Here is a 12,446-nt window from a genome sequence, read left to right on the forward strand (position 1 = left end):
TGCCAGATTCGGCATGAGATCGCCCGTTTGGCAAAAAAATTGGCAATACGCTATAGGCGGAGCAGGAACATTCTAGAAGGAGTTCTTACTGGGTTTTTTCTGAGAATGTTCTCAAAGGTAGGTCAAAAGCTGTATAAATACCTTGCTTGTACATGGAGTAGCAGTAGCAGTATCGTCAGGAGTGTCTTGAGTAGTAGTAGAGTACATTGAGTTCAGAGATTAGCTGGATGGCGATCAACCGGGTTGGGGGGCTGTACTTTAGTGCTTTGCCATGAAGCCTGAAGGCTAATTGTTTCAGCATGTTTATTGTAGTTCTTCGACAATTGTAAACATGTATTTGGAACTTTCCTGTGTAAAACAGGCGAATAAATTGTGTTTTAATTTGTCATCAAGTGGTGTCGACAATTACTCCCAATCCACTAACCCGTAGAATGCAACAATATTTTTATGCTCATACTCTACACAACATAAAACATATACACTACTTTTCATGTTGGTGCAAATGTAGGACCTTTCTTTTATCATTTAAAGTAACTTTTATGTGAAAAACAAATAAAAGTAACTTTTATGTCAAAATAATTATGCCTTTGAACATTATGATCACCTTTATCCGGTTATAAAATTTATTATCACTTGATAGATATCTGTATTGTTTAAAGTATTTTGCCTTGTTATTATCATTAATGATCTAAATATGACCCTTACAAATGAGGAAGGTTGTGAAAACAAAGACTAAAATATGTAATTATATAAATGTAGCAAATAAATACCATTTAAATACTATGTTGCTCAGAGGATTACCAGGCCATTCTTGCAACCAAAAAGTTACCTCTTATTTGAATGACTTATTGTTAAAAGTTTAAAACTGAACTTTTTATAAGTATGTAAAATATTTAAATAAATAAAATAAAAATTATAACAATAATTTTGACTAATCATTAAAATATATTTTAAAACATTTATTTAATGAAAAAAATGTGTATAATGCATACCATATTTCGGTAAAAAAGGTATTTTACAAATTAATTTTTGCCACTAGTTTCATGAAAAAATTAACTTCATTCATCATATCCTTCAACAAAAATATATAGTAAGAAGTATTATTTTTGTTTTTAAAAGAATCGTCTTTAGGAAGGGACGAAAAAAGAAGATTGTCTACTGGTTTTAAGCTCTGCTAACCACATTGCTCATTCCTAAAAATATGAATAACGGGCTTATTCACAATGGACATTTTTCCACCCAAGTAACAACATACTAATCGCTTTTCATTAAAGATGCAGTAATGATCAAGAGGTTGATAAAATTTGAAAATTTCTTCCTCTAACTTGGATCTGAGTGATAAAATTACAATGTGAATTGCAGTAAAATTTAGAAAGCATAGCTATCTGCCCTTCTAAGGAATAGTGTGGCGTATTTGTTTCTTGATTGTCAGATCCTAACTGGTTTGATGGAGTTTTGAAAGTGGTAAAAATCTGTTGCTGTTTGGAAAAAAATTTTGCTGGAAAAGAAACCTGTTTTTCTTCTGGGTAGGTAAAAATTAACCACTTTATTGCTTCCTTGTGCAAAATACAGGGAATATTTTAATCACAAAAATTTTGGTTATCAGATTTCAATAGAAATATCAATTTTGACTGTTTTCTTGCATAACTTCTGCATATATAGATGTCATACAAACAGTGTGTATGCATTTTTGATTTTTTTTTTGGAATAAAGATTGTAAGGTAGATTAAAAATGGATGTTTTTGTTCCTACGTATGCATGTATTTCGCATAACTCAAAAACGATTAACCATACAATGTTGAAATTAGTGTTGTGTCTTTTGAGAAGTCAAATGGATCCATGCATGGAAATTGCTGCTTTTGCCAGTTCCACATAAATTTGACCTCTCATTGACCTCACTTGAGCCATATCTATTGGTAATCTCTACTTTTATAAAAAGTCAAATATGGCCCGTTTTATAAATGATATTTTATCCTTTTTAAATTTTTTTTCTCAGGCAGATTCCATAGTTATACCATCTGTAGCATCTGTATATATTCAAGTTATTGATTCGCCTTTCATATCAAAGTGGATGAAACTTTCACCAGTGCACATAAATTCTAATAAAATGATCACTCCTCCTTCATTTGTTACTGAATGTCCAGGTTCGTCTGTTGCTCATGATTTGCAGATGTCTCAACTTCCTCATGATAAGTTCAAGACATTGACAGATCCATTTTGCATTTTTGAGTATGTATTTTGTGAATTTTTTTCTAAATTCATAATTCTGCATCCTATTACTGCTATTTCTCCCATTTCATTAATGGTATTCAAAATAATTGTCATGTAATTATGCTTTACAAATTTTGCAGAATATTTTAAATCTACTTGCAACATTATTTTATATAGTTGCAACCAAAAAAAAAAAAAAAAAAAAAAAAAAAAAAAAAAAAGGAGGTACAGTGTTAAGAGTATTTTGGAATAGGGGTTAAAAAATCAGAATTCCAAAATTGTCGATTGAAAGAAACCTTTGGCAGCTTTTTTTAATTAGTTGAGGTTTATATGATTTAAAAAATAGAAATTTGAATATTTTGGTTTTGTGAACATTACAGAAGATAGCAAATAATGTTATTTTACTTAGAAAATTAGTGTATTTACAAAGTAAGGACTTTATATTTAGATTTTATATTTAAATAATTATACATTATGTCTGAAAAGTTTGAGAAGAGCTTTTTAAATGAACTTCTTAAAGGTGCTAAACAGTAACCACTAACACTAATTTATGCTATCTAAAAATGTGCACAGAGTCGGCAGACTATTCAATAGAATGAAAAGAACTATCTATAAGCTCAGTGACAAATTAAGAATAACTCACGATCAGGAAGAACTACTTGAAATAATTGAAGAATTTGAAAAGTTTTTGCTATTGAGAATAGTTAAAGAATTATTGGTTTGGAAGAAAGATGTGAGAAAAGTTACTTGGTGGATACCTGAACCAGGAAAATGTAAAAGATGTATGCGTGCTCTTAAGAAGAGTTTGCAATGTCTAAGTCTGTGTGAAGCAAAAAGAACACGCAGAATAAAATATAAGAAAGAATTGGCAAAATGCAAGCTACTGATAAAAAATTCCAAAAGAGAGAATAAGGTGAACTCTTTTTTAAAGAGCACCAACTACTTCGATGGCTATTATAAGACTGTGGACAAAAAACAAAAACCTCATCTCATCATTAAATAATCTGATGGTCCAGGAGGTAGCATGGAGGAAATCAACGAGTCTTATATATGTGATATTTTTAAATTGGGCTCTCTTGTTGATTTTGAAGCTTTGGAAAATAGTGCTTGGCAGTGTGGTGAAGACGATTCACTGAAACCGAAATCTCCTGCGCTATCTCTCGCTTAAAATCTCCTGCGCTAACTTAAAATATTGTTATGAAGAGAAATTCTTTCTGCTGCTGCTGGCCCGGATTGAGTACGTTCAGTTCTGGTTAAAAGACTGTTTGGCATGTTTCCATTATTTTTTGTTGGCATATATAATCCTTGTTTAAGATTGGCTGTTTTCCCTTGGAGTTGGAAGTTAGGTTGACTCATTTTGATTCCTAAATGCAATGGGAAGCCAAGGCCCATAGTGCTCTTAAATTTCCTTGGGAAAGTTTTGGATAGATTGGTTACAGTCAGATTAATTTATTTTATTAACAGAAATTATGCGTTCAGCAGCAGCAAGTTTGGATTTGCCTTTAGAAAGTCTACAGAAGATGTTTAATTTGAAGTCATTGAATTTATTAGAAATAATAAGAAGGAGCAACACATGGTATTGGTATCATTGGATATTTCGGTGGCATTTGATTTGGTAAATTGGCTGTCATTGCTCCAGTGTTTGAGCAAACTGAAAATCCCTAAAAATTTATTTTATCTAATTAAAAATTATTTCATCAAGAGGAAAATCTTGTTCAATTTTTTAGTGATAAAAAAAGGATTCAATTTTTAATATATATAAAGGCTGCCACAGGGATCCTGCAGTGCTCTCCTGTTCTGGAATGTTATTATTGACAACTTATTAAAATGTGAACTTCCCCAGAATGTTAAGATTTACACTTATGCTGACAATATCATGATCTTAATTAAACACGATTCATTGGGAAAAATTGAGAAATCTTTCAATGAAATATGTAACACTTTAGAAAGTTGGCAAAGGAATGAAAAACTGAAATTTAGTTTGGATAAAATAAATGCTATATTTTTCCCCAACGGTGGTAGGAATGTTAGAATACCACGACTGAGATTTTTGGGGAAAAGAATATGTTTCATTGAAGGTATAAAACTTTTGGGGGTTATCATTGACAATAAATTGAATTTTGTCAAATGTTTTAAACAACTACAATGGCGAACAGATCAGATTCTATTGTATTATGAAAATACTTTTTCAGCTTATGTCTTAGCAACAAAATCCTCCACCCTGAGGTTAATTTACCAGAAGTTATTTTGCCAATGATCGTGTAAAGCATAGGCGCTTGGGGACATAGAGCAGGGGAGCTTGTCAGGTTGAGGCTTAACATTGATAGCATGCAGAGAGCTTGGGCTTTAGCGGTCATGAGATGCTTCAGGACAATTTCCACTGGGTTGCGTTTGTCTCGGCTGGATGACTGCCCCTTTCAATTTTGTATGAATTCTTTTTGGATGAATTCTTATTACATACCAACTGAATTGATTTTCAAATATATAATGATTATATTGTCACAAAATATGTTTTTGAGCATTTTAATGCTCAATTATTGCACCCTTCTAAAAGAATTGGGTACTTTTTTGACAAAGAGAGCGTTGATTCAAGTGCATACGATATATATACAGATGGGTCTGGGATTGAGGGGAAGATTGGAGCAGCATTTGTTGTATATTTTTTCGGTGTCGAAATTGACTATATGAAATTTAGAATAAATGTCTATAACTCTGCCTTTCAGGCAGAATTTGAGGCTCTGTATCAAGCCTTAATTTGGATTAAGAGATGTGTTGTTTTCCAAAATGTAATTAATATTTACACAGACTGTTTGTCGTTGCTTCAGTCTCTCTCCCGCTCAGACAATACCATATGTATTATCTTTAAATCAAAAACTGTTTATAAATTTTGAATGGCAATTTAGATGTAAAACTGCACTGAATCAAAGCTCATGTGGGCCATATCGGAAACAAAAAGGCCGACTGTCTGGCCAAGGATGCCAGCCTCAGATACGGATCTCCCCTTTATTGAAATTTCAGGATCAAAACTGATAGCCATCACACATATGAAGAAATTTTATATTGATAAATCGAATATCTGGTAGGAAAATTCACCAAAAAATAAAGGATGCATGAAAATTATCAGAATTTCTAACCAAATGACTATTTTTAACACCATTGATATAAACAAAATTCTCACAGGCCATGGGAGATTTCTCTATTTCTTAAAGAGATTCAATTTACAAAATAATGAACTTTGTATTTTTTGCAATGTCATTGAAGACGCAAAACACTTTGTGGAGGACTGCCCTATCTTTGCTGATCAGAGGAAGCTTTATAAAATTGATAATGCTATATATAGTGATAATTTTGATATCAAAGCTCTTTTACTTTTTGCACAAGATATCCTCAAATTTATCAATGCAAATCGAAGTGTAATTGGAATTGTGATCTGATGTTGTCCTTTGTGTGAATTTTTGTTCGTATGTTCATGAGTGTTTGTTATATGTTGCTCCTTATTTGTATTTGTTAATTTTTTTGGGGGGGGTCATTCTTTTTTTTATGACCATGAGGCCACTCCGTGGGCAGGAGGGTCTGTACTACTACTGTACCCTCTATACCCTATACCACTAACAATAACTAATCTAAATTTGCATACTTAAAATATTGTTATGAAGAGAATTTGAGTTTTTCTGTTTGATTTTGTAGAGCTGTTATCTGCTATATAAATTCAGCAGCTTAGCAGTGAGAAAATAATCACCTTCTTCCCTCTCCCAGCTGCACATTGCAAACATCATCAAGCAGCTCATTGCAAAGAAGTGCATAAGTGTTCTAAATCCTGTGAATTATTTTCTCTTGAAGAAAAACATTAAAGTTTAACAAATCAGTATCAAATCATTTAATAATAACATTTCATTTAAGCAAGTATGAAAAATTTTAAATTTGAAATATATATAAATTTGTATCGAAAATTGTGAATATTTTTTGGTACATATGTATATTGAATATAATAACTTACTACTACACTCAATTTCCATAGTTGGTTGTTAAAATGTATATGTTAAGCAAATTGTCTTTAATTCCTTAATATGTTAATTTCATTAATCTTTCATATCTCATTTTAGTCATCAGTCTTTTAATTTACTTACTTAATAAGTCAAATAAATTAACATTATTTTATTATCACCCTGCATTTTCTCATGGTGTTTTTCATTTCATTTAGGTGAATTCTTGTATTTATTATTCTTTATTAGTCCCAAAGGGCTGTTTGTCTTGAAATATGATTTTGCTTTGTTTGGCTTTAATACATTGTTTCACTTTTCATATGAGTCAATTGCCATTCAGAAAAATGTAAGATTTATTATTATCATTAGATTATTCTTTTATATTTAATCTGCATGTTATTAATTAACAAAATTATTTAAAAGTGACAGATATGCAGTTATTAAAAGTATTATTTTTTCAAGTTTTTAAACTGATTGATTTAAATAAAATTACATTTAATTTTAAATAAGATTACATTTAATTCTTGATACATCTAATTAAAAACATTAAATATTTTCATAGAAAATACATTATGTATTTTTCATTTTTTTAAATACACAGAAGGTACATAATGTTTCTTTGTTAGTCTAAATATATATTCATCTAATATTCTATAAAATGCTTCACTATTCTACTTGGGTCATATCTATTCGTAATCTCTACTGATAAGCCACAAACTTTAACCCTTTCGGTCCAAATAGGCACATACGTACCAGAGAGTAGATTTCATCTCCTATTGGGTAAATAAAACCCACTTTTAAATGGGTTTTTACATTTGCAGTGTTTTCAAGGAATTAAGGAGCAACTATGTGACTAAAGAAACCTGGCCTATTTACCAAATGTATCAGGTTGCACTTGGTAAAGACTGCTTTACGCCATATCATACTTAACTTGTACTGTAAGAATAAATACTTGGTATATTTCATTTAACTTTATAATTTATTCACATACAGTGTAAGATTATCATTATATCCTAGATGATTGGGACAAATAATTCTATTCAATACGATTGGGACATATTGTCCCAGGAGATTTCCAGGAAATGGGAAAATTTAAAAACTTTATACTCATATTACATTTCTTTTAGTATGTCAACATTAAATTAAACTACTTTTCATAGTTAAATTTCAATCATGCAAAAGTCGGGTCGAGATGGTTAAAAGAGCTCTTTTGGATGATCCTTTAAACTGAACCCTTTTGGATCTTTATTATTTCTTTGCTTTTAAAATCATATTTATGTAAGATTAAGTTTCACTAATCCATTTAGAAGTTTTTGTATCAGCAGTTTTAAGCATACATTTTTATATATAAACAACATTGAACACATGGTGGTGTGGGCTTATTACTGATTAAATATTTACCCACTCGGTTAGACATTAGCCATAAGGTACTGAGATTTTTTAGAATCCTGATAATTATCATTGCCATTATGATGAGAATAAAGCTGTCGGGTTATCCTGTAGTATTTGTGGTGTCGTTTGAGGAGTGCTTGCTTAGCAATTTGAACATGTTTCTTGAAAAATAATAAAAATCCAGTTGCCAGTGAATTACACAAAGTGCCAGTCTGTAAGAATCATATCGTAAAATAAGACAAAAACAAATATATAACATAATCTTGAGATAAATACATGAGAACTGAATACAAACGTATTTGCTAATTCAGTTGATAATAAACATACTTCAATATTTACAATTCAAATCCCTAAGCTTGACAGCACAATTCAGAAACTCAAATACAGCTAGTATTTTTAAATTGCAAATTTCCGATTCTTGATGTTTATTGCCGTTGCCATTAATGTATGCTACACTTAGATGCATTTTGATGTCAGAGGAAGCTATTAATTTTACTAGAATTCATAATTAAATTTTGTCTATGCCCATAACAATGGCATTTATGCACTGAGTTAGGTGCAGACTGGTTTTAAATGGCTTAACATATACAGCTAAGTTCCTTAAATAGGAGACTATAAAATAGTTTCAATAATAATCTTATTATGTTCCATTTCTACTGGAAACATTGGAAGGGGGTTTGATTTCTACTCCAACTTTCTTTATTAACTTCAAAACAGTTTTAATGGATTTTTTTCCCCCCTCATTACTGCCTGCTGGATATGTTTTGGGTTTGTACCTCTTGTGACTTTTTTTATAACTGCTCTTGTTAATTTATCTTTGAGTAGGAGGAATGAATGATAAATTATTCCCCTTGTATTAAAATTTGCTGTGACATTATGATAATCATTTTCACTGTATCATTTGATAATCAGGTTCTCTCCACTTAAGTTCCCTGTTACTTCTCTGCTCCTTAGTTTCGTCATTTAATATCTTCCAGTCAAGTATTTTGAGACTAATATTCGGAGTATTTGTCTTGGGTGTTTGTGCAGTTTGATGAATCCTTCACTATATTCAGTAGCTTGCATAGCAGAGGTTTCCATTCTATCACTATTCATTCACTCATCCTCACTCGGGGGATTCAAATTTATTGTTTTTTGAAACTTCTATAGATGAGTTGCTAACTGTTCTTTTGTTTATCTAAAGGAATCCCCCATTTATTTATTTATTTATTTATTTTGTGGCATTATTTGTTGGTCAATTAGCAGTCTGAGTCATCAAAGCATTGATTTGATTCATGGTAATAGACATTTGTGTCTGCTGTTTTTTGAGTATCCAGTTCAACAATCAAGTGCTGTTTCAAATTATGTGCATTTACTGTGTAAGACTGGCTTAGGTTTGCTATGTTGAAGTGGATCAAATACATTGAGATGCAGCAATGCAATTTTCGCTTCATTTTGACACTTGATTTTGAAAAATATCAGAGTCCAGGGTTGGTAATTCTATCAAATAATAAAAAATTTGGTCTGGTTGAGAATTCATATTATAGGATAATATATTTCGTGCCCCTCTAAGGACCGAAACCCAATGCAAGAAATAAATCATGGGGATAATAAAATCCTTATATTCTATGAAACAAATCCAATCATAATATTATAAGTACATTGTATCAAACAGCTAATTGATAATGATTTTTATTGGCATCTTAACAATGGCCTATGAACAATACTTTTGTAGGCCATTGTTAGATGCTACTATACTTTGATGTGTTTTTAAATTACTGTTTAAAAATTTTTTTTTGAATTGCAACTAATTTGTTATAAGTTTATTGGGAAAGGAAATTAGTCTGGTTATTTTTCAGGTCTTTATTTAATTTCAAAACATTTATTAGTCAATGAAATCAGTGAAATTATTTAATATGAAACCATCATTTACATTGTGCACCAAAGTTGGGAAGTTTTGTTTTGTATATCAGGCATCCAAATGTATGTTATGTAATCTGATTTACTGATTGAAATATTTTATATGTAATGTAATAATATAAAATTATTGTGTGTATTGTGATTGTTATATATCTGTATTTTAATATCTGTTCTTGTCTGTGTGTACAAGTTCTTTTTTTTTTTTTAAATCAGAAAAACTGTAATGTAAATAAATTATCAAGCTGTAGCAAAAATTTGCAATATTAAGCATTTACAGAGTCATAAACTGAGTAATTTGAAACAATAGCATTTGGTTTTAATTTTTATTTGAAATATAGATATTTTAGTGTATGTTTTCCATTCTTTACAAATTAGATTTGACTTCACTGGCAAAAGTGAAATAAAAGAGAAGAGAGTAGCTGTCAAACAAATTCCTGTACAAGATAATGGCAATTGTGATGTTCTTTTTATGTGGTGGGAGTTAAAAATGGATATGGATGGAGATACACTTTTGAGTACTGCCCCTAAATGGATGCAGCCCGATCCAACAAAATCACAGGTTTGTGGGAACATGCTTGAAATCTTGTTCTCATTTTTGTATTCCTCTTCTGTCTTTTAAAATAGATACTTTTCTGTTTAAATAGATTTATAATTTTTAAAAATATATAAATCCTTTCTTAGGTTTGTAATTGTTTATCATGTATGTACACCGTCTTTTTAAAAAAAGGGGGGGGACAGTTCTGCAACTGCTGTTCTACTTGATTGATTAACGAAATTTAACTTCCATTTTTCATGCCTTGAAAGCATGACTTAGAATATATATTAAATTTTTATATAGCTTTGTTTTAATATACATATTTTGACAGAAAATAGCACTTTTTCTTAAATAACATGCTAATGTTTTCCTCATATTTTGATTCTATGATTCAAATTATGCGTAATAACCAAGTTTTATAAAACTAGGTGAGAATTGTATGGATTAATTCATGAATATAGTTTGGTGCATTTTTCTCACTTGGCAAACTTCTTAGTTTGTGGTAACTGAACATGAAGAAAAAATTTTCTCATTTCTTCTTTCTTGGAATTATCTTTATTTTATATTATATTTTTAAATTGCAGTTGTCAATTTTACATTGTTTTTTCCTTTTTAAAGAATGTTGTTTTAATTATTTGAGTAGAATTTACTTTGGAAGAATATTTTGTTACTCAGTATTTGTTATAATGCTTTTGAAAACAGCATTCTGCACTAAAAGGGAAAAAAAATGCCATAAAGTAGGGTTAATACGTCTTTCAACGGGGCATTCAAAAAAGATATATAAATGAGAAAATTGTATAATTTACAATTTTAGATTCATAAGCATGCAAACAGTTTTCCACAGTTGACACAATTTTCTCATCTTGTGTTTAATGTGTTAAAATATCTACATTTCTGTATAAATTCAATTTTTTTTTCATTTTTTAACTTACAAAAATCAAAAAGCGTAACATAAAAATACTAAATTTTATACTGTAAAGTCATTAGGATTTTTTTTTTATGCTGGAAAAGTGAAAAATGAGCAGTGCCTCGCCAGAAGTTGAGCCTGGACCTCTTGAATACAGTGTGCTACGAAAGGAGAGATAAAATACATTACATATTTCTCCTTTAAGGTATTTTCTCATGTATATATACTATGTCGTAATAAAAGCAAAGCAAAAGACAGAACACTGTAGATGCGTGATTAGATCCATATTGAAGAAGATTTTGATTGTGTAGTATGCTAGTAATGCTAACTTGGTAATATCTAAAGAACTTGGCAGTCGAGGCAGTTTTAATTCCATTTTTATTTGCAACTGATATTTGTGGCCACAATCCCTTGGCACTCTAGTTGTGCCTTTCCACAGAAGATTTACATTTTTGATATTGTTGAGATAGAAAGCAAGCCAGCGAAATTACATCTTAGCACAGTAGAGAGCAAAAGCTGAAGTGCGTAGTTATGAAGGATGGAAGCACGGCGAAGAAAAAAGTTTTGGTTTACAAAGGCAGTTTCAGTTTCCAATTATTACGTCATCAGAGTGTGATCTAGAAATGATGCAATGCAGAGAAGTTATTACGATTTTAGAATAGAGAGGAAGAATTAATGTTTATAGTTATAATTCTTATTCATATATTTTTATCTTACATATATATATATATACAGAGAAAGAGAGGATATTTAAGGTATTAAGTATATCAGGTATATAAGGTATTTTCTATTAAAGGGAAAGTATATAAGGTCATAAGTTCAAATTTTTCATTTTTTAAGTTACAAAAAGCATAGCATAAAAAGACTAAATTTTATACTGTAAAGTCATTAGGGTTTTTTGGTGCTGGAGGAGTGAAAAATGAGCAATGCCTCACCGGGAACCTGGACCTCTTGAATATGCACCAAGTGTGTTACTATTACACCAAAAGGCATGCAAAAAGGGGAGAAAAAACAACTTATATATTTCCCCTTTTAAAAGGCAATGCGAGATTGGAAACCCAGTCGCTAAATCTTGATGGTGAAGAATCATCATCCACCACTTTTATTTTATGTACCACTGTAGAGTTGTTAGGATTTTTTGATGCTGAAGAAGTGAAAAATGAACATTGGCTCATCAGGATTCAAACCTAGACCTCTTGAATAAACCGTGTGCTACCATTACATCATGAAGGCATGCAGAAAGGAGGGAGAAAATACCTTACAAAATGAATACAGTCCAAAGTCGTTAATCCGGACTCGTCGGGACTTCGACGATTCCGGATTATCGATTTTTCCGCATTATAGATCATCAGTTTAAATCGCGTAAGATGGCATGCAGAAATTCTAAAATTAAAAATATGAAACCATAATTTATGAAATAAAGAATAATTATGATCTAAAGGGTATCAAAATTTACAAAAAAAAAAAAAAAAAAAGCTTAATATTTATTTGTTTACTTTATTAAACATTTCTTTCAATG

General features: G+C 30.6%; 1 protein-coding gene across 1 annotated transcript in view; it reads left to right on the top strand.

Annotated features, from left to right (window-relative positions):
* Nucleotides 1–12,446, top strand: part of Art7 (arginine methyltransferase 7) — a 98,766-nt gene that overhangs the window by 39,907 nt on the left and 46,413 nt on the right. Inside the window, exons 6-7 of the mRNA XM_035352940.2 lie at nucleotides 1,997–2,229; nucleotides 9,861–10,044. Coding sequence (XP_035208831.1) covers nucleotides 1,997–2,229; nucleotides 9,861–10,044 — 417 coding nt within the window. The remainder of the gene's footprint in view (nucleotides 1–1,996; nucleotides 2,230–9,860; nucleotides 10,045–12,446) is intronic.

Source organism: Stegodyphus dumicola, chromosome 8, assembly GCF_044657685.1.
Source record: "Stegodyphus dumicola isolate Sdum_Otavi_A_Nest chromosome 8, ASM4465768v1".
NCBI classification, from domain to species: domain Eukaryota; kingdom Metazoa; phylum Arthropoda; class Arachnida; order Araneae; family Eresidae; genus Stegodyphus; species Stegodyphus dumicola.